The 21,975-nt window shown below is 48.0% G+C and overlaps 1 protein-coding gene across 7 annotated transcripts in view; it reads left to right on the forward strand.

Annotated features, from left to right (window-relative positions):
- ST3GAL5 (ST3 beta-galactoside alpha-2,3-sialyltransferase 5) overlaps positions 1-21,438 on the forward strand; it is a 49,914-nt gene extending 28,476 nt beyond the window's left edge. For 3 of the 7 annotated variants that reach the window (XM_040623230.1, XM_008700082.2, XM_008700083.2), the window contains exons 3-7: positions 43-154; positions 9,735-10,078; positions 13,591-13,777; positions 15,341-15,499; positions 20,208-21,438. In XM_040623230.1, the coding sequence (XP_040479164.1) occupies positions 43-154; positions 9,735-10,078; positions 13,591-13,777; positions 15,341-15,499; positions 20,208-20,456 (1,051 nt within the window). In that variant the 3' untranslated portion in view covers positions 20,457-21,438. Of the gene's footprint in view, positions 1-42; positions 155-5,113; positions 6,018-6,867; positions 8,354-9,734; positions 10,079-13,590; positions 13,778-15,340; positions 15,500-20,207 lie in introns of those variants that run through there. The other 4 variants (XM_040623231.1, XM_008700084.2, XM_040623233.1 and 1 more) reach the window with 3 other exon arrangements.
- The last annotated feature ends 537 nt before the right edge of the window (positions 21,439-21,975 follow it).

Below are 21,975 nucleotides of genomic sequence, written 5' to 3' on the forward strand. Positions count from 1 at the left end.
TCGCATAACTGCATCATTATACCTAATTGATTTTTTTTCCAGGTGTACATTGCTTGTGTTTGGAGTGTGGATCCTTTATATTCTCAAGTTAAATTATACTACTGAAGAATGTGACATGAAAAAAATGCATTATGTGGACCCGGACCGTGTGAAGGTTAGATATGCCATTGATGTGGTTTAAATTAAAATATTTCCAAGCTTATACTTAAACAGAAATATCATCTCCAGGGGCGCCTGGGTAGCGCAGTCGTTAAAGCGTCTGCCTTCGGCTCAGGGCGTGATCCCGGCGTTCCGGGATCGAGTCCCACATCGGGCTCCTCCGCTGGGAGCCTGCTTCTTCCTCTCCCACTCCCCTGCTGTGTTCCCGCTCTCGCTGGCTGTCTCTCTGTCACATAAATAAATAAAATCTTAAAAAAAAAAAAAAAGAAATATCATCTCCAAAGGGTTATAAAGAAGTCCTCAGAAAAGTTATAAACAGAGGGAAAACACTTCATCTTAGCACTCCAAAATCAGAGACAACCCCCGCCCCAGCAAAACAGATAACCAACCCACCCACCCCACAGTGTTCTTCCTCCATGTACTGAGGTCGCTGGGGGAGGTGAGTTGCATTTGACCCACTCTGGGCACCCACCGTGGGCTAGCATGCTGTCATGTGGCCAACGTACACGTCCTTAGAACAGGGATGTTCTATGAGTACAAGTTCTTTTAGTATCCCATCACTCCTGGGTTTTATTTTTCATTTTAATGACTTCACACTGTATTTCAAGCTTTTTTCCCTTCAATTTGTATTTATTTTTCAAATCAATTGACCTATTATGTGCTAATTTCACAGATTACCTGAGTGGTTAGATGATCCAATAATGTTCAGTCCTGGATGAAAGATGATTTGAAGCCAGGTAGTATGGTAATATTGGTGACCAACATGTATGGGCCCTTTATCATCATCACGACGGGGAGATATCCCAGTCTTTTCTCCCTCTGACAGGTGAAGGCTGGGAGGTTAAGCTGCTTGCCCAAATTCACATCTAGTTTAGTTAACCAGTTTAGTTAATCTAGTTTAGTGTGTGCTGTGTGCTTCAGCAATATAAACACATTTAACCCTCCTACTGGGAACTGTCATTACCTCAGCTGAGGCGGTGGAAGGGCAGGGAGATTAAGTGGCCTGTTTAAGGTTACCTTCACTAGTCAGTGGTGGAGTCGGGGCTTGGACTCTGCAGCGTGGTCTCAGAGCCCGAGCTCCTGCTGACTGCTCTCTGCCCGGGTAGGGGAGGTCCACAGAACAGAGCCAGAAGTTATGGGCAGGCTGAGGCAGAGAGGGGGGACCTTAAATTTCTGACCTAGATTCAAGTCTAAGTGCCACTTAGTCAAAGATGAGACCTTGGGCAAGTTACTTAATTGTTTTGAGTCCCAGTTTTCTCAGCGCTGAAATGTAGATAACAACATCTGTGGGACAGGGCAGTCCTCAAAGCTGAATAAGGTAACGTACACGGAGCTCCTTTTCTCGGCTGGGGTTTTAGTCACATGTTTTTACTTCAATCTGTATGTCCCTCGAAGTGCCTCGCCTATCCTGTGAGACAGGCAGGTAGAAACAAGAAAACGCAAAGAGTATAATTAAGAAATGTGCAGCGTGGCCTCTGCAGGATGGTCGTGTGTCCCAGAGCCTTCCTTCCCGTGCGGGTCTGTTGCCGGAGGCTGGCTGACTGCGCTCATTCCGCCGGCATCGGCACATCTGTTAGTGGAGCAGGATGTGTCCGGTGCCTCTGCTTGGGCCTCCCGCCTCCGTCTCCGGCTGGCCTTGCAGACGTCCTGATAGCCGTGAGCGCGTCCCTTTGCTTCTTCGCTGTGCTTGTCCATGTTCTCTTTGTGGCCTCTTTCTCCTGTCCGTTGAATTGGTCACGCGAGTGACCATCTGACCGACTGCAAAGATCACTCTCCAGCCTGGGTTCATTGAGGAGAGACGGGAGCTCTGGCGTGCAGGGTCCAGCACACACGTACACAAGTACAGGGTGGAGAAGACGCGCTTTCGTAACACCTCGGGTAAAAATCAACTTCGCAGCTTGAGGTCCTGGCCAGCGCCGTCTGCGTCGGCCTGTGCCGTGGCTGCCTACAGCCGCTCCCCGCAAGCTACGTTAATAGACCGGGATGGTCTGCCCGTCCCTGCAGAGCTCAGACAAGTGCTCTGATCATTACGGCTATTACTCTGTAAGGTTCCCCAAGGAGTCCTAGTGACTTCTGAGGATGACCAGAGAAGCGACTCAAGACCACGTCCCCAAGGAACCTTTGAAGGGATGGGAACGTTTGCGTAGCCGGAAGGACAGAAGGCCTGGTGCGGGGCCTGTGGCAGCTGCGGGCCTCCGGGAGGGGCAGCTCTGCCCAGGTGGCCTTAATGGCAGATGTGCAGACTCAGGGGTGGCAGCCAAGCTGAAAGGAGAAGATTTGATGGTCCGAGGCATCCGCAGATGGGATTAATGCACCACCTTTGTGTGCATCTCTGGAGCTCTTGAAGCAGGTCCAGGGCAGCTGTTTGGTCCTAGAGATAGAATTTAGGCATCAGACAGTTGGTGGCTCACGGGCTTTTCTGATCCCTTCCAGGCCTGAGAGAGTGTGGTTCTCTGTAGTTTTATCAGTACCAGGCTGGAAAGGATAGGCTGGTTTCTTCCCTGCTGTCAGTGCTGGTCCCCAACTCAGTGCCTTTGACGCTGAACCTCAACCGCACTTTGAAATTCTTCTGAAACTTCCCAGACTCCATCTGATACAGTAATTTGTGTAAGCATTTTGTTGTCTCATCTAAAATAGAAGTTATTTGAAACAAGGATGGTATTTATAAAAATATACAGTTTCTGGGATTCTGGGAACAGGAATAATGCTCCAGTTGCCCTTCGGCATCCCCTGCTCTCACCCGTTGCCCCAGTTTCATGTCTCCTTACCCACCTTTCTGCATCCGGGCATGCCCCATTATGGTGGTAGTAGTATTTTCAGAAATTGAATCTGATATGGTGCTTCCCAGTTTCAGACTCTGATTTGTTCCCATTACCTTTAGAATATCCAGCCTCCTGAGTCTGGCCTGTAGGGCTCTTTGTGCCTCGGTTCCTGCCAGTCTCTTTAGCATCCTTTTGCTGCCCCGTGTCCCAGCACTGCCTGTACCAGGCACTAAATTCCTTCACAACCCCTTGGTTGAGCTGCTTTCTTTCTTCCTCATTATGGTTTTGATTTGTATTTCCCTGGTAACCAATGATGAGCATCTTTTTTGTGTGCTCATTGGCCATTTGTGTATCTTCTAAGGAGAAATGTCTGTTCGAGTTCTTTGTCCAATTTTTCATTGGGTTATTCGTCTTTATATTACGGAGTTGTAAGAGTTCTCTATATTATTCTGGCTACCAGTTCCTTAATCAGATATATGGCTTGCGAGTATTTTCTCCCATTTTGTGAATTGTCTTTTCACTTTCTTGATGATGTCATTTTCAGCACAAAAGTTTCTTTCTTTTTTTTTTTAAACCCAAAAGTTTCTAATTTTGGTAAAGTCCAGTTTATTTATTTTTCCTTTTGTTCCTTGCGCTTTTGATGTCATATCTAAGAAATCAGTGCCGAAGCCTATGTTTTCTTCTGAGAGTTTTATAGATTTAGCTCTTAAGTATAGGTCTTTAATTTATTTTGAGTTAGTTTTTGTATGTGGTGTGAGGTTGGGGTCCAGCCTTTTTCTTTTGCATGTGAATATCCAGTTTTCCTAGCACCATTTGTTGAAAAGACTTTCCCCTCTGTTTGCTGCATTCTTTCTAACATCTCTCCCTGGAGCCCTTCCCTCCCTTTGCCTCTCTGCTCCTCATTTTTTATATCAAATCTCAGCTCACGAGTTATCTTTTTTTTTTTTTAAAGATTTTATTTATTCATTTGACAGAGGTAGACAGCCAGAGAGAGAGGGAGCACAAGCAGGGGGAGTAGGAGAGGAAGAAGCAGGCTCATAGCGGAGGAGCCTGATGTGGGGCTCGATCCCATAATGCCGGGATCACGCCCTGAGCCGAAGGCAGACGCTTAATGACTGCACCACCCAGGCGCCCCAGGAGTTATCTTTTCTAAGAAGCCTTCTCTGATCATCCTTCTCTGTCTTCTAGAAGTGCCTCACACCTTAATCCTAACACTTACACCGCAGTATTTTAACTGTCTTTCCCACTTGTCCTTTAAGCAAGCCCTTGGGAGGTGGGGATTGTGTGCTAACACTTTGTGTTAATGAGTATGTACTTAGGTATATTCAACCCCAGAGGAAGGAGAGATATTACTGAACCATGGTGTGGTGTCTCATCTCTGAACTCCACCTGAATAGAAAATCCACAGTTAAATAACAGGCAATTTTTTGAGTATCTTCAGTAATGTATATTAAGTTTAATATCCCTTTAAGGAATAGGTCAGGTAGTTTCTGTGCAACTCTCCTCATATCCACCAGTGGATAGTAGACAAGAAAAAAAAAAAATCTCACCATCCCCTTTCCCCTGAACCATGAAATAAGAGTCCTCCATTTAGGCTGATGAGGCCAGTTTCAAAAGCTAAGTTCACTGTGGGACCAATAACAGCCTCTCAGGGCTGCCAGTGCCCTGCCCTGATTGGCTGCGGTTGAGGATTCCTGACCAATCCCTGACAAGGGGGATGGGAGTACCTGATGGGCAAGGTCAGCCTCCCAGGCCTCACTGCCTGACTCGAGAAGGGGTGTTAGCTTCCTGCACAAAACTATGGTTCCCTAAGAAGGAGCACGGTAATGGAGACCCAGTAGGCAGCCCACAGTGACTACCACATCAACCCAGTTCTAAAAGATCATTATTTTTTCCAATTACAAAAATAACATCAAAAATTCAAATAATATGGAAATGAATACAGTAGAAAGTCCCCCGTAGTTTGTGGAGAAGGAAGAAAGAATCAGGGGGTAGTTATATAAGTCAAATGTGTTTGTGAAAGCCTTGGTCAGTTCAGAAATTAATAAAGTGGAAAGTGAAAGCCTGCTATAATCACGGTGGAATTAGGAGTATTTTTTATTTTTTTTACTTGAGACTTTTTTAATAGCTTTTTCACATTGTTGACACTATCAGAATGCCCCACTTTTCACAGTGGTCCTGACAGGTTGTCCTGCTTCATTCCAGGCCGAGGGAACAGTGTGTGCAGAAAGCATGTGCCCCCCAGGGCTTTGCAAATTAGACGTACAGCAAGAGTTGGATATCACTGAGGATTGGGGTAGGGAACAGCAGGACAGAAGACTGAAAATGAGCCAGGAGCTAAGAGGGAAGGGCCTTGAATGCCACACTCAGCAAGTCCCAAAGTTGATATCTGGTCATGTTTCATTAAAACAAAATCAGAAACCCTCTGTCAAGTCCCCAGAGTAGAAGAGATGGCCACGGAAGCTGGCCAGTGTGCTCCTGGTGTTCTGAATGGCTATGAGGTGGTATGAGCTCTCTACAAAGAAAACCCTGTCTCCAGGCTGTTGGTGGAGACCGGTCCTTACCACCAAAAGCGTGTAGATGAATATGAACTGTTGGGGATGTAGGTTAGCAGAAGACGGTCTCAAAGCCATGAGGCCCCGTTAGCTCTGTTGAGGTTATTCGGCGCCGTGTTAGTGGGACCCTGCTGACCCTGTGGGATCTGAGCGTTGTCTGGTTGTGCTGGACCCGGCCTGTGTTAATACGGCAGCAGAAGTGTGGCCAGGGTGGTTGTGGATTTTGTCTTTTCTATTTAAAGATGCCCCTTAACGTGCCGTTTCTTTAAAAAGACTAACAGTGGTCTCTGCCAGGATCTGGACACTTTGAAAGCACATTTCAGAAGTGAAATTGCACTTCAAAGAGGTTTGAGGAGAGACGGGGGCACATCTTGTCAGTTTAGGTTTGGGCCACGTGGTTGCAAGCGTTTGAACTAGGCCCTCTCTCTTCTCGGAGAGCTAAAAACCACATACCACCTGGGGGACGGCATTTTATGCTGTGAGTTAATTATGGCCAGATGTCCTCTCTCCGACTTTGCAGATCCACGCTCACGTAGCTAAGGTAAGCGGAGGGACCCAGGCTGAGTTTTTAGTCCTGGTGCCCGCACCTCTAGACCGGTTCCTCCTTCTCCTCCGCGCTGGCCCCTTGCCCCAGACCATCCTCGAATGGCAGAGATGAGGGAACCGAAGCCTTGACCTAGGGCTGGATGCTTTAGTCAAGGTTACTCTGCTGGTTAATGGATCTAGAAGTGGGTCTAGCGTCCAGATCTTCTGATCGTCTTTTTCTAACCGTTTACCGTCACAAAGTATACGCACCGTAAGATTGACTCCTCTTAAGCATACAGTTTGATGGCGTCCGTGCATTTACAGTTACGCCACCGTCACCCCAGTCCGTTGGTCACCCGCGTGAGTTCCCTCACCCGTTGTGGTCTGTCCCACCCTCTACCACCTGGCCCAGGCCGCCACTGACTGCTTGAGTTGTTACTGTGGTGTTTTTTCTGTGACTTGGGTATTCAGATTTTGCCCCGCTGGTAGCCAGGCGAAGGTTCCAGACGGTTCCCTTGAGCATGAGTTCGGGGTGGCAGTAGCTTTACCCGCGGTCGCTGTTCTGTGATGGAACCCCAGTCTCCACACGTCTGGGGCGCAGTGCAGGATCCAGGGCGGGGGGTGGCAGAGCGGCCCTGTGAGGAACAGAGCAGTACCGCCTTTCACAGGCGGGAACCGAAAGTTTCCTGGGGCCACTCAAGCCCTCCGTCACGTGGTCTGTGGCTGAGGTGGGCTCCCAGCCCGGTTTGGTTAGCTCCAGCCCCCAAACTCTGCTTCAGCCTCGGCGCTGGGCCCTGTCCCGGATTCGAAGAACGAAAAGAGAACACTGCCTTGTACGAAGAATTATGCCATTTACTTCTATTTCTGAGAAGTATTGTCTTAAAAACTATGCAGTAGAAACGGAAGTGGAGACTTGGCCGAGGAAACCACCTCGATTTTTTGCAACACCCTGCAGTGAATGTTCACGGCGTGGTTTCCTGTGGCCCAGGGCCACCTCACTGACAATTGGAAGCACCAGCTGTCTGTTTATTCTTAGCTCTGGGCAGCCAGCAAGCTCAGCCTGGAGGACCTGCGAAAGCCGGAGCCCTCGCTTCCGGGCCTTGCTGTAGAGAAGTGGGGTTTCTGTGTCTCTGCCCCAGTCTCCGGTTCTCTGCTCCCCGTGGCCCTCAGCCTGGGTGAATGGCACCCGGACCCCTCCGCGCCCTTCCTCCCCGGCCTGCTTCGGCTGCCAGCTCTGGGGCTTCCTGCAGCTGGGGGAAGAGCAAGGTCACTGTCCTGCCTTTGTCCAGGCTTTCTCTGGCTGCGCCCCGCAGCACGGCGGAGGCCGGGAGGGGCCGGGCTGGCTTCCCGTTAGAAGAAACGGTCCCCGGGGCCTTCTCAGGGCTTGTCCCACGTCTCTAAACGAGGTGAAGCAGAAGGGGAAAAGGAATTGCCGTCGCCTAGACGTTTCCAGTGGCGTTGGAACACTCGTTCCCCCGCGAGTGAGGTCTTGCCCCCCGCTGTGAGGGGCACAAGCGGTCCCGGTCAGAGGGTGATTACTAAGCCGTGTGCTCTGCTCCCAGCCTCGAAGATGAAGTTTGAAGCCTGAAATGGAGCTCTTTGCCAGAATGGCAACGGAATGAAATTTCCCTCCTCCCAAATGAAACTTCTGAAGAGGAAATTTGGCAGCCCAGGAGAGCCGAGCCCAGGCTTCTGGCTCGATCGCCTACTTCTCTTTCCAGTCGTGGGGGGATCCCGAGGCCGCTCTGGGTGCCTCCAGGCACTTGTCAGACGTTCCTCTCTGTCCTGGGAGATCTGCACCCCCAGGTGCTTGACGTGTCGTTCTGTAGCGAACGACTCAACCTCTTGTTCTCTAAAACTTGCTGTTCATAACCCTCAGGCCGCGGGTCTGGAGACAAATGTCTGCGGTAGGGGTGGCCCCTCTCTGTGCCCCGTCCCCGCTGCCGAGTGGCCTGGGCTCGGCTGGCCTTCCGTTCTGGGGCTGCTCGGGGCCACGACTGGTCCTGGCGTGGCTTTCCCACGGAGTCCTCACGAAGATGCCAGTTCGTATTTAAACTCTTGTTCTCGGTGGTGGTGTTTGCGTGCTGCTCTGTGTAGACAGGCTGTGGTTGTCGGTGTTGGGGAAGTCATCAGACCCGGTTAGCTCTCCAGCTCAGCATCTTACTGGTTGTGCCACCTTGAGCCCACGAAGCGAAGAGACTAACGGCCATATTGTAAGGTGTGGGAGCCTCGGTGCCAGGGACCGAAACCGCGGCTGCGCATGGTGTCTTGGCATCATCTGTGCTCAGAGTATCAGTTCCCCTCTACAGAGACGGGGCCCGTCCTCAAGTTGCAGACGGTGTGCTCTTCCAGGTACTAAAACTCTTTGAAGCTGTAACTTAAAAAGGGAGGAGCGGGGCGGAGGTGGGGGGTTGCTATAATAGGATAGGTGTTTTCCTACAAAAATATTCATTATACAAAAACCAGACAATAAAAATAATAAAACTTTCAGGAAAAACCTAGTTGGGGCATACATTTAAAACAGTATGCAACAATAATTATCTTCATAATAGTATGGACACAGTTTAAAACACACGTTCCATCCTAAAAATAAATATCCCAGGAAATCTGGGACTTCATACACGCAGGCACGCATGCACGGGTACGTGCGTAGGTGTGAAGACAGCCTGGTGAGAGGAGGGGAAAGGCAAGGCCAGGGCTGATGAATGTGGAGAGAAGGACAAAAAGCACAGTGATGAGGGAGAACTTCCGGCCAAGCGGTTGTGAGGCAGCATTTGGCCAGACTGAGCCAGGAGGAGGCCTGGGCCGATGGGCCTCTGGACCGTGTACCCCCACGGGGCACCGCATTCAGCTGGGCTGCTGTACTTGGCATTCAGCGGTCGTTCCTTGTTGAGGCAAAGCATTAACATGCAAGGAAAATCGTATATAAAACCGAGGCCACTTCTGTGTTGACATGACATCGTGCCCCGATTCCATTTAGAATAACTTGCATTCCAGATTCTAGGAAGCTCATTGCCCAACCGATAAATCAGCCTGTTTCTCATCCTGGTAGAGAAGAACCTGAAATGTGAAATTTTATTAAATTGTATGAACATACTATAAATAGTATGAACAGTAAAAAAAAAAAAAAGGCACATAAAACTTACCATCTCAACCATTTTTAACTATACAGTTCGGCGCTGTTAAGTATATTCACATTGCTGTGAAACAGATTTCTCGCACTTTTACATCCTGCAAAACTGAAGCTCTGAACCCATTAAATAGCATCTCCCCATTTGCCCCTGCCCCCCCCCAGTTCCTGATAAGCACAATTCTCCTTTCTGTTTCTATGAATTTCAATGTAAGTGGCATCAGACAGCCCTTTTGTGACTGGCTTCTTTCATTCAGTACAGTGTTCTCAGGTTCATCCATGTGGTAGCATGTGATGGATTTTATAAAATGTGAGATACTTTAAGGTATGTATTTCACCCCAAATTTATGTGGGGAACAAGCTTAGGCCACGGGTAGGAGGTGGGGGTACGAGGACAGGCTTTCCCCCTGTCCTGTGATTCTCCCAGGTTATTTCTTTACGTTTCTGAGCATCAGCTGACTCTAAAAAGCAGCTGTTTTGTGCTGAAAGGCAGGAATCAGCAGGGAGCTCTGTCAGACCTCGCAGGACACAGTGTCCCCTGTAAGAGGATATTTCTAATGCCTGAGAGTTGTTCCAACTCAGATTGCTGTGATTTCATTCCAGAGAGCCCAGAAACACGCTCAGCAAGTCTTGCAAAAGGAGTGCCGACCCAAGTTTGCGAAGAGGTCGATGGCGCAGTTGTTTGAGCACAGGTACACCCTGGACTTACCGCCCTTCGTGAAGGAGGTCCCCAAAGGGAATGAAGCCGAGTACAAGTACGATCCTCCTTTTGGATTCCGGAAGTTCTCCAGCCAAGTCCAGTCCCTCTTGGAAATACTGCCTGAGCACGACGTGCCCGAGCACGTGCGAGCCAAGAGCTGTAGGCGTTGTGTGGTTATCGGAAGCGGCGGGATACTCCACGGACTCGCGCTGGGCCACATCCTGAACCAGTTCGACGTTGTGATAAGGTACATGGCTTCACCTCCCGAGTTCACCTCACTGCTGCTGTTGGTCCCCGCCTCCCCAGCAACAGTGAGGGACGCAGACAGCACCGCACGTCCCCGCCCGCAGGGGGCCTCCCGTGCAACAAAAACATGAAACGCTCGGATGCCCCAAACTGGGCCACACTGACCCTCATTTGGCAGCACGTTTTCAGAGGAGGTGAGGTTTGGAAGGCTGGGTGGATTCAGGAGGAAGCCTGAGCGAGGCAGGACCAAGAGGCGCCCAGGGTGTGGGGGGTGAGTGGGTGGGATGCCCGGCTTCTGGGAGCAGGGCCGGGTGTGGGTGTGTCCCCCAGAGGCCGGCCTGGCGGGGACCTGGGAAGCGCACAGTCTGAGCTCCACTCATCCTAGATTCTTTCTGGTGTAGCTGGCTAAAACTTGTTTTCCTTATGAAAGCGAAATATGTTTATTCTTGAAGATTAAAACAATACAGAAAAATGTGAGGAAGAAAATAACCCCTCAGAGCCCAAATAACCAATCACTATTATTGCTGTGTTTTTTCCGCTTCCGTTCTGTACAGATACTGAGTGCTGTTATATTCTTACAAAGTGTTTTGCTTTTTTAACGTAATAGTATGAACAGCTTCAGAGGTCATTAAGTATTTCTTGGAAAATTAACTCTTCCAACTGCTTAGTAGTCCTTTAAATGAGAGTATCATAAGTTATTTAGCTGTTCTCCTATTGCTGGATATTTTACATTTTTCAGTTTCTTTGTTATTGTGAAAATACCTTGCACAGCTCACACTTATGTCCCTATCTCTGATTATTTCCTTGGAAGTAATTCTAAGAATTCTTAGAATTGTTGGTCTAAAGATATTCGAGTGTTTTTAAGACTCCGATGCATTGTAATAAATTCTCCCTATCTGAAGGATGTGCAGAGCCAGGAGCACAGTGCATGCTGGGTCTTCATCAGATTTGTTCAGCAGGGGTGTGTGGGTTTGACCCAAGGCAGGAGAGGCTCGGGCAGGGGACTGGGTTTCGAGGTTGTGCAAGCATGCAGTGTGTGGGCCTGGTGTGAGGCAGAGAAAGTGAAGATGGTGTGAGGTGAGGGAGTAGGAGTGGTGGGGTTGGGCTTTGAGGATTGTAAAGGTTGGGGTGAAGGAGGCTATAACCACTGCCTTTCACTGGATGCTTTCCGTGTGCCAGACACTGTGTCACGTGCTCTAGAGGTTCTCATTCCTCCGGGAAGCCATCACTGTTAGTGTCACCAGTGAAGACGTTGAGGCACTGGAGGGCCCAGGATCCAGGCCAGACGCCAGCAGTCCAGATGCAGGGTAGGAGGCTTTCAGAACCTGATCCCTGGCCCCGTGCGAGCAGCTGAACGATGTGTGCGCAGACAGGGCCCGTGCCCATCTACTGGTGCGGGACCGATACAGGACGAGGAGCGGACAGAAAGCAGGGGTGCCCACGGTGCGCACTCTGGGCCAGAGGAGAGGTGTGGTGGGGAAGAAGGGCGGCCTTGCAGACCAGTGCGATTGGGCTCTTGAGGGAGGAGGCAGGCAAGGAGAGCTTGGGTGTGGAGCCCAGCCCTGGCAGGAGGAGTGTCATGGGCACCCTGTGAAGGCACACACATGAGTTGTGTCTTTCCACAGTGTCGGCTTTATTCAGTCACAAAGCAAAGTTCATCACAGTTAGAAAGCATGTTCCGGATTCCAACCTTGATGACAGTTCACCATGTGATTAACTTGGCTTCTTACACTGCACACAGAGCAGGACAGGCGACAAGCCACACAACAAACAAGACAGCAGAAGGGTGTAGGAAGTGAACGAGCCAAACCCGAGGTCAGTCTGTGTCAGTCCGGTCCGGGTCAGCTCTTGGCACTGACCGCTTCTGATGTTCCAGCGGCGAAGGCTCTCGCTTCTGCTCAGAGATCCGTCAGGCAGAGCCGTCCAGGGCACTTACTTCTGTAAGTGGTCAGACATAGAGGGGTCAGGTCTGAGGAGTCTGACGGTTTGCTGCCAAAATCTTCCTTTTTAGAGGGATTTCATCAGTTTGGGGTCTCTGCAGACCTCCTCTGGCTCTGCTCGTTATCGGTTCTGGGGAGTCAGTGGACGCTGGTCCCCACGATCTCTCCTAGCGGCAGTACCTGAACTGCTTGCGTCTTGCTTGACTCAGGCCCCTGCTTGACAGGAGAGACTCCATTTTGCTCTCTACAAGGAGAGTGGGGCTGGGAGAGCGGGGAAGGGGCTGGAAGGTGGCCTGATGCCCAGTGGTGGTCCACAGATCCCCAAACTGGGGGGCATGGACTTCATGTGTGGCACTGGGAGGCCACTGAGTGCTGGGGACAGAGAAATGGTGGCTTAGCCTGATGATGAGGGAGAATATCAGTTAAAGATTTTGGGGGGTAACTTTAGGCTTGAAACAATTCCAAATTTAACAGAAAAGTTGCAAGAATAGTACAGAGAAGCTCCCATTCACCCTTGCCCCAGATTCTCCAGCTGGCAACAACTTTATCACATTGCTTTATGATTTTTTTCTCTATAGATGCTATTATTATTTTCTGAACCCTTTGATAGTTGCAAATATCAAACCCCTTTACCCCTAAATAAGTCAGTGTGCATTTCCCAAGAACAAGGACATTCTGTTCTAGAACTGCAGAACCACAGAACAGTATGCAGAATCAGGAAATGAACACCGAGAAAACACAGGCCCTATCTTCATCCTTACCCGGATTTCACCAACAACCCTGATAATGTCCTTTATTTTAAAAAAGAAAAGAAAGGGGAGGAGGGAATAACTGCCTCAGGGGCATGCCTTGCATTTGGTCTTCATGCGTGATAATATCTTTTGATAATCCAGAGGTAGGTATCAGATCTAGAAGAAGTGGCAGTGGACTAGAGAAGGAAGTTGAGATACAGGTGTGATAATACAGGTGTGATAATACAAGGGAAGAACCAAACAGACTTTGAGATTACGAAACTCTTAAACTGGGCGAGCGGTAGTGCTTTCAGAAGAATTCTTAGAATCTGCCCCCAAAACAACCGCGCTGGTAAGAGCCTTTGTTGATCTCACAGTTTTAAGTGTCCCAAGTCCTTGCTTTAAGGATGCACCTGGGCCCGATGCCCTCCTGGGTCCCCACCCTGTCAGTGTAACTGTGGTTTGGGTCTGCCTCGCCCTGGTGTCTTGGTTTCGTTTCTGATTACCTTTCTGAAATTCTGGCAAGAACTCCTAATATCTGAGCACAGCAGGAAGCTTTCGAGGAATCATTACTGATGCCCAGAGAAAGCCCAAAATATAATATGTTTGAGTTGGCTTAAAATGGTAGGACTGGATGGAATTGCTAGACATTCAGAGAGGAGGTGTGGGCGTCCCCTGGGGCTTAAGGCTGCCCGGTGGGAGGCCCTACCCCCAAACCACAGCTCACTCCGAGCCCTAAAAACATGTGGGGGGCACAAGGAAGGAATCTTGCATGATGTGATAAAGTAGTTGATGGCTTGCTTTGTCACTTTATCGATAATTTGTCGTTTTTATTTAAATAGGTTGAACAGTGCACCAGTTGAGGGATATTCTGAGCATGTTGGTAATAAAACTACTATCAGGATGACTTATCCAGAAGGCGCGCCACTGTCTGACCTTGAATATTACTCCAATGACTTGTTTGTTGCTGTTTTATTTAAGAGTGTTGACTTCAACTGGCTTCAAGCAATGGTAAAAAATGAAACCCTGGTAAGCACTAGAAATTCAGCTCTCCAGTGTTCCTTCGTAAAAAGTGGAGGGGTCTCTAATTGTAATTACAGACTTTTATTTTTAAACAAACAGTGGAATGTATACTGTTGACCTCTGAACAACATGGGTTTGAACTGCATGGGTCCACTTACACACAGATTGTTTTTGATAAATACAGTGCAGCAAAGGCAGTAAAGGCATTTTCTCTTCCTTCTTAACATTTTCCTTTCTCTAGCTTGCTTTATTGTAAGAATACGATATATAATACGTGTAACACAAACATTTATATTATCGATAAGGCTTCTGGTCAACAGTAGGCTATTAGTGGTTACGTTTTGGGGGAGTCAGAAGTTATCTATGCATTTCAGTCATGCGGGGAGGGGCCGATGGTGCCCCTATCCCCCACATCATTCCAGGGTCAATTGTACTTTTGTGTTGTCTTTCAAATAACTAACTACTGCCTTTGTAGAAACCCATCAGTACTCCTTGTTGGAAATTACTTTCAGAATTTAAGATGAAGTCACGTGGAAATTGTGATCATTACTTAATGGGAATATCAGGTTTTGGACCAAAATTGTTATTACTGACCACCTACCTCATTCACCAGACTTGAATTTACATGTCTTTTGGCTAATCCAGAAATTAGATTTCCTTGAGTAGAAACCATTATTGAGGGTTTTCAAAAGAATATATATAAAACCTCTGAGGAATATTCCCCAAGAGATTGTCTAAAAATGCTCTGCTGGCGGTCCTCTTGTTGGAGGCAATTCACAGGATTCCAGAGGGGCAGATGTTAAGGAAATGGCCCTCATGAGTTTGGTCATATTCCCTTTTGTTCGTTACAATAATTGATTATATTACTTTGTGGCCCCACCCATTATGCTGAAATAAATTTCAGAAGTCAACTGTCCCATTTATAGACACACGTAAAAACTAGCTGTCTGCGAAATTAATAGGCTATATTAGACTTTTTACATAAGCTCCATCTGATGGAGAGCGTCTGTCTGCAAAGCCTGATTCTGTATAGGTTATCATGATCTTCTGGATTTTCCATTGGGTAGAAGTGGGTCTAGATGGAAAAGGAAGCACGTAGGAAATGACTTACAGTCGGTTACCAGGAGACTTCACAGGACTAGAGACTAGATCGAGTCAGTGGAGGGAGGATACACGGGGAGGGCCTGATCTGAGTGGGGCACACACGGCACTTAATACCCTTAAGTCGGATCTGTTCACCTGGTCTTCCCAGGGTCAAATGATGCCTTTCGGTCCTAAAAAGGCTTACGATCTCAGGTCACTGCGTGGGGAACTTCTTCCCCAAACAAACCAGAGCTGGTTCTGCAGTTCTCCTTCTTGTCCAGTGCCACCTTCGTAAATCAGGTCCTTTGGGGTTGCTACTGTGAGCTGGGGTATCGGATTGGCAGCGATCTCAGTGACTGCCGCCCACCAGCCCACGTGGGGTCATGCCCACAGCTCTGGGCTGCTTAGCAGGGGTGCACGCTCGCCTCCTGATGGCAGGATGACTTTATTCAGCCCCCCTAATGATTGCCTGCTTTCTTCCCTTAGCCATTTTGGGTGCGGCTCTTCTTTTGGAAGCAGGTGGCGGAAAAAATCCCACTACAGCCAAAACACTTCAGGATTTTGAATCCGGTTATTATCAAAGAGACTGCCTTTGACATCCTTCAGTACTCGGAGCCCCAGTCCAGGTTCTGGGGCCGAGATAAGGTATTTTTGTTGCCGTTGAAAGTTAACTGCTCTTCTCTGTGCTGGAAGGGAGACCTCTGTACAGATTTCACTTGGCTCAGCTGTACCCCCAGAAGCGTCTCCCGGGGTAGAAATGGAGTCACTGATGACAGGCTCCGCGCACGTTTGCTGTTCTGCATCTTGACTTCAGGGCTCCTCAGTGTTCACTTGGCTCTTCCCCTGGTGACTCATCTCTAGTATAGTCCACATGTTAACATTTAGGTCCCTGAGATTATTCAAGGTATTCTGACTCTGGGACTCCATATAGCTAACTGCAGGACACTGAAAGGCACTTTGGTGGTCTAGACAGTGCTTTGCATTTTTAACTCTGTGGGCCGCTTAGGTCAGACTTGACATTATCATCACTTGATACGTGATGGTAAGTAAAGTTCGCCCCCTAGAGCAGTGCTTTTCAGTTGATGCTTGGGTCCCATCCCAAACTTTCTATTTAATTTTTCTCTGCTAGGGTCTATACATTGGGATTTTCAAAGTCCCCCGGCCCCGGCAATTTTATTTTGCAGCCTAATTTGAGAACCTTTGCACTCTCTGTTGGTTGTTCACTGCAGTAGAAATTCTCTAACTGTCCTGTGCGGACAGCAGGAGGGTGGCAACGCCTTTACTTTCGGTTTCTTTATGAGCCGAATAGCTAAGCCTGTGTCTTTAAAAATAACTTTTTTAAAAGCAGGGGAAATCTTCCTTAAACTTTTTTTTTTTTTTTTAAATACAGGGCTTGAACTCACAACCCTGAGATCAAGACCTGAGCTGAGGTCAAGAGTCAGATGGGAAACTGACTGAGCTACCCAGGCGTCCCCATTCTTAAACTTTTAAGCAAAATCTCCATATATAAAGGAAAACGAGGAATTTAGAAATGGGGGCGGGGGCTGCGATGTTGCCCAGCAGATACCTGGGGCTGGTCGGGGTCACAACCTGCAGACACTGAGTTAGAATCTTGGATGTGGTCAGCCAGTAACCAGTAGGCACATTGGCAGGTTCTTCTGTTTGCCCAATGAATCAAATTCTTTTTTTAAGATTTTATTTACTTATTTGAGAGAGAGCGAGAGAGCATGAGTGGTGAGGAGGAGTAGAGGGAAAAGGAGAAGCAGACTCCCCGCTGGGCAGGGAGCCCCATGCAGGACTCGATCCCCGGAACCCGGGATCACGACTTGAGCCGAAGGCAGACGCTTCACCGACTGAGCCACCCAAGCCCCCCCCAACCCCATGAATCAAATTCTAATTAAAAATGTTCTTTTAAACACCTGTGTAAATTTTAAAAGAAGAATTCTGCGTTTACTGGGAAACACAAATACCGAAGTAGGCTCCTGGAAGCAAACTTGGCTGTGGTCGGTAGCAGCTCACTCCGGCTCCGGCTCCAGCCCCAGGCTTCGGTACCCAGCTCGCTGCGAACACAGGTGACGCTCCTCCCTTAGCAGGCCACCATTTCCTCAGGTGCTCTGTCCTCTCGGGGGCTTTCCTGCCTCTCCATCCACGGGGAGGCCGTGAGGGCCGTGTCGTGTCTGCCCACTGCAGGAGCGTGTCCAGAGCCAGTGTTTCCGGTCAGGAGGCCGTGCCCGTTTCCCTGTCGGAGGAGAGTGGCTCCGGCGCTCAGCAGCGGCTGGCAGGGTCTGTGATTGGGTTCATTATGTAATCGGTTGCTTTGCTGCTCTTCCCCACACGGGAGCACATAGGGTCCCCCAGGACATGGACTTCACACTTTTAACCTGTTAGCGTCAATCGTAACAACACGGTGTAAAAAAAAAAGACTTAAACAGACTTTGGCAAGATTCTTAAGTTATGAAGAGGTTTCACTGTCCTTAGGTTTCTATATCTTCTCAACTGCCCTGTGTCTCTGTTAAATTCCACAGTAGTTTTTAAACACAGGCAAATGCTCATTTATGGTTTGTAGGTAGATTTTTATTTAAAAAGTAACCTTTAAAAAATTAGCAGATCTAATTACATAAAATATGAAGTTACTGAACAGCAAAGGTTATCAGAAAGTTAGAACACAAAATAGGCGGGGGAAATTTTATCATATGTCTGATAGTAAATATTCCCAAAGTATAAGGAGATCTTATTAAATTAAAAAGAAAAGATGGACCAATAAAAAAATGGGGAAAAGATAGCAACAGACATTTCACAAAAGAAATTAATATAGCCAAGGAATACATGATAAAATGTTCAACTTCACCAGTAATCAAATAAAAGTAAATTAGAGCCACAATGACATTTTTTCCTGTTTTCTTAGCAAAAATTTAAAGGCTTGAAAATGTCTTTACTTGGCAGGAATACAGGTAGAAATTGTAAGTTGGAGGGTAGTTTGGCAGTATATATCAGCTTTAAATGTGAATGTGAATAGTCTTGACCCAGCAATTTTACTCTGAAAATGTTATCATAAGAAAATTAGAGGGGCACCGGGCTGGTTCAGGTGGTGGAGTGTGTGACTCTTTTTTTTTTTTTTTTTTTTTTTTAAGATTTTATTTATTTATTTGACAGAGATAGAGACAGCCAGCGAGAGAGGGAACACAAGCAGGGGGAGTGGGAGAGGAAGAAGCAGGCTCATAGCAGAGGAGCCTGATGTGGGGCTCGATCCCATAACGCTGGGATCACGCCCTGAGCCGAAGGCAGACGCTTAACCGCTGTGCCACCCAGGCGCCCCAAGGAGTGTGTGACTCTTGATCTTGGGGTTGTGAGTTTGAGTTTGATGCCCACATTGGGAGTAGAGATTACTTAAAAATAAAATCTTTAAAAAAAAGAAAGAGAGAAAAGAGAACTCTGCAAAGGTAGCTGTTCTAGGATGTTCACCATAATGTTAATAGCAAAGGACTAAAACAGCCTAAACATTTCTCATTAGGGGATTGTTTAAACGCGTTATGTATAGTTGATGGAGTCTTGTGTGACTGTTAAGGATGAAAGAATACGAATGGATATGAAAACACCTCCCTGAGGTATTAAACGAGAAAATCAAGTTACCGGACATGTATACCATCCCATTTGTGTTTAAAAGTAAAAATGTGTGTATAGAGACGCATAGGGAAAAGCTTGGAAATAAACAGCAAACTGGGATTGCGTTCTGGACGCAGGAACGGCCTGGTGCACACGCCCTTCCAGTGGAGAGGGAAGTCTAGTGGGTTCAGAGGTGTGGTCTTAGGGGATATGTTCTGGAAAGAGCATGCTCTGAGCGGTTTTGCATAGCTTCTGAGTCTCTCTCCATACACTGCCCCTGGGTGCAGCTGATTTCATGTAGTTCTTCTGTAAACACTGGGATGCTAGGTACGGAGCCGGCCATAGGTAAGACAGGACACTGCCTTAGGGTCCTTCGGCTAAACAGGAAGAAATCTTCCTTTGGGTTAATTTCTCTTGTTTTCAGTGACTGTTGAGTTTCTTAGTGACTTAGATGCCACTCGTCGAGGAGCAGGAGGTGATTTTGAACACATGCTGAGTTCTGTAGGGGTTCCTTAATCCACTTAAAGGATGAACTCGGACGGGTTCACTGTGGTTCTCGTTGACAGAAAAGGAGAGTTGTTTCTGGAAGCCACAGACTCAGGAGGACGAGCGAAGTAGGTACATTTACCCGTGAAAACTTGTACAACAGAACGTCATTAGCAGAGCAGTGGTGGCCTTCAGGGAGTGCTCAGACCACTGTAGGGCTTTCTGTATTTCTCTCTACCCTGTGTACTGATTTTGCCTAAGACTGGGACAGAGATCCAGGAAGCACGATTCCAGATTTGCAAGTGGCAAGATAGCGGATGTGAGGGGAGGAAGTGATGATATCACCAGAATCCAGACTGGTTCAGACATTTGGCACATTAGGCCACAGTCAGTAGGATGCATTTTAGAAGGAACAAATGTGGAAACCCTTACTTTGGGCCTAAAAATTGCCCCCACAGAGGGTGGGCAGAAACTGGCTTAGCAGCAGCCGTACATGTAAAAATGGCCTGGAAACGTTTTTGCCAGAAAAGCAAATGAGGGCCTTTGGTGGGATGTGCCTTCAGGTGAGAAGTGAACACAGTCTTCGCCAGCAGGAGCGGAGGCTGCTCTCTTCTAAGGCAGAGACTGTCCACGGGAGCCAGCAAGGAAGGGCCAGCCTCCAGAAACAGGTCCCAAGAAGGGTGGTGGAAGGTCCTGTGGACCTCCTAATTCCAGAAAAGACCTTATAGATACTTGGCGTGTAAGAAAGGAAATAGACTTGCTTTGCAGTTCTGGTCGTCACGTATAGGACCAGGCGGTAGAAGTTTTACGAAGAACAACCTTGTGTTCGGTGCAAGAGGCTCTGCCCAGCTCCGTCTTGGTGGTGTGTTAAAAGGTTTTCACATCCCAGGGGCGCCTGGGTGGCACAGCGGTTAAGCGTCTGCCTTCGGCTTAGGGCGTGATCCCGGCGTTATGGGATCGAGCCCCACATCAGGCTCCTCTGCTATGAGCCTGCTTCTTCCTCTCCCACTCCCCCTACTGTGTTCCCTCTCTCGCTGGCTGTCTCTCTCTTTGTCGAATAAATAAATAAAATCTTTAAAAAAAAAAAAAAGGTTTTCACATCCCAGCCCATGTTTGAGAGTCTAGATTCAGACTGTAGGATTCTGTGATCTGTGAGACTGCGCGGTGTATAAAATCGCGGCCCCCAGCAGCCTCTGTCACTTACAAGCATGTACAGTGCTTGGAAAGCAGTGAATGGTGCTAAGCCTTGTTCTGTCTTTTTCAGAACGTGCCCACCATCGGTGTCATTGCTGTTGTCTTAGCCACCCATCTGTGTGATGAAGTCAGCTTGGCAGGCTTTGGATATGACCTCAATCAACCCAAAACGCCTTTGCACTATTTCGACAATCTCTGCATGGCTGCCATGAACTTCCAGACCATGCACAATGTGACGACGGAGACCAGGTTCCTCCTGCAGCTGGTCAGAGAGGGCGTGGTGAAGGACCTCAGCGGAGGCATCCAGTGTGAATTCTGAACACAGAAACCTCATCTGACAGCGCAGCTCTGACTCTGAAGGCTGCTTTTCAAAGCCTTCTCGCTGCATCCTGCAAAGCCTTTGAAGTGCAGCTGGTGTTTTTAACTTTTAATTTAAAAAAGTGAAAAACAGTTTTGCTCTTCCCACTTTGTCACCCTTATTTATTTGAGGTCAGTGATTTTGCACAACATTTTGTAACATAATTTTGAGAATTGAATTGGAAAGACTTTTCAAAGAGACTTGTATGTAATGATGTTTTATTGTATTTTAAGGACGTTATTTAATTTGTAAAAACTCTGTCCATGTCTACTGCACATAGAATACCAGGTAATTGAGTGGAAGGAGAATGGAGGTCACTCCTTCGATGAGAGCCCTGAATGCCAGATTCTGGTTCCTTGTCACTCTTCGGTAGGACACGTGTCGGAGGCACTTCCAGGATGACGTGCTCAGTAGCTAAACCGTGGGTACCGGGTCGGCCGTGCTGCTGCGTGAGGCCTGGGCCGGTCGGAGAAGTTCACGGCCCCTCTCTGTTGGTCTGCCTTCTGCCAGATGACTTGCAGCCATCAGCCAGGGGAGTGTCCTAGCTGTCCCTGGTCGGGGAGGGACACAGAAGACATTTTCTTTGTCCTCGGGATATATGAAGCCACCCGGGGCTGCAGAACCACTGTCTCCCCTGAAATGGTGACAACTCTTGAATTTCTTGAGAGTTTTTTTACTGCCCTTCCAAAGCACTTAAATGTTAATCGGAGGTGTTGCACTGTCTGCCTGAGGGGCTTATAAAAATAAGGCACAATCTCCGTTCTCCAGCATTGAAGAATAACCCCTTTCCAAGAAGAGTCACATTTTCTGAAACACTGAAATAAAATTCTCCCGGTGTTATAAATTGCCTATTTAAAAAAAAGTTTTTTAATGCCTACCTGGCAGTGTGTACCAGGCAGCGTGCTGGTCAAAAAAAAAAAAAGAATAAAAGCGTTTGAGGAGCTCTTATAGTCTACTTAATTTAAGCGCTTAAAAAGAAGCCTGTAATGTCCCTGAAATGTCCTTGGATGCTGCTAGGTGGAGACCTAGTGGGTGGGGACTCTTGGAGAGACGTTGAGGTCCGTGGCTTCCTTCCAGAACACAGGTTGGTTCCAGCTTCTGTCTCTTAATTGCTCTAGTCTTTGTCATCAGAGGGTCGGCAGCTACTTTGCTCCCTCCCCGCCCTGTCCAGTTCTCTGTGCCGTCGGGGTCCCCTGCAGCTCTGACTCCCAGCCCGGCATCCGCCCCCTCCTCAGCCCACTCAGGGCAGGGAGCCAGTCACAGCACGCGCACAGGGGCCCTTGGATGGCCAGGCTCTGGGGTTGAGCTCAGAGTCGCCGGCATCACAAAATAGTATTTCTCTGGATTGGTGACTTCACACTTTTTATGGATTTCGCTTTTTCTTTTATAAAATACTGTTTAAGAGAAAATGCTTGGAAATGTTCACCCAGCTAAATGACTTAGCGTTGAAAATTGAGACTCGGGGAGACGGTCCAGGGCT

Source organism: Ursus maritimus, unplaced genomic scaffold, assembly GCF_017311325.1.
Source record: "Ursus maritimus isolate PB19 unplaced genomic scaffold, ASM1731132v1 scaffold_6, whole genome shotgun sequence".
In the NCBI taxonomy this organism is placed as follows: domain Eukaryota; kingdom Metazoa; phylum Chordata; class Mammalia; order Carnivora; family Ursidae; genus Ursus; species Ursus maritimus.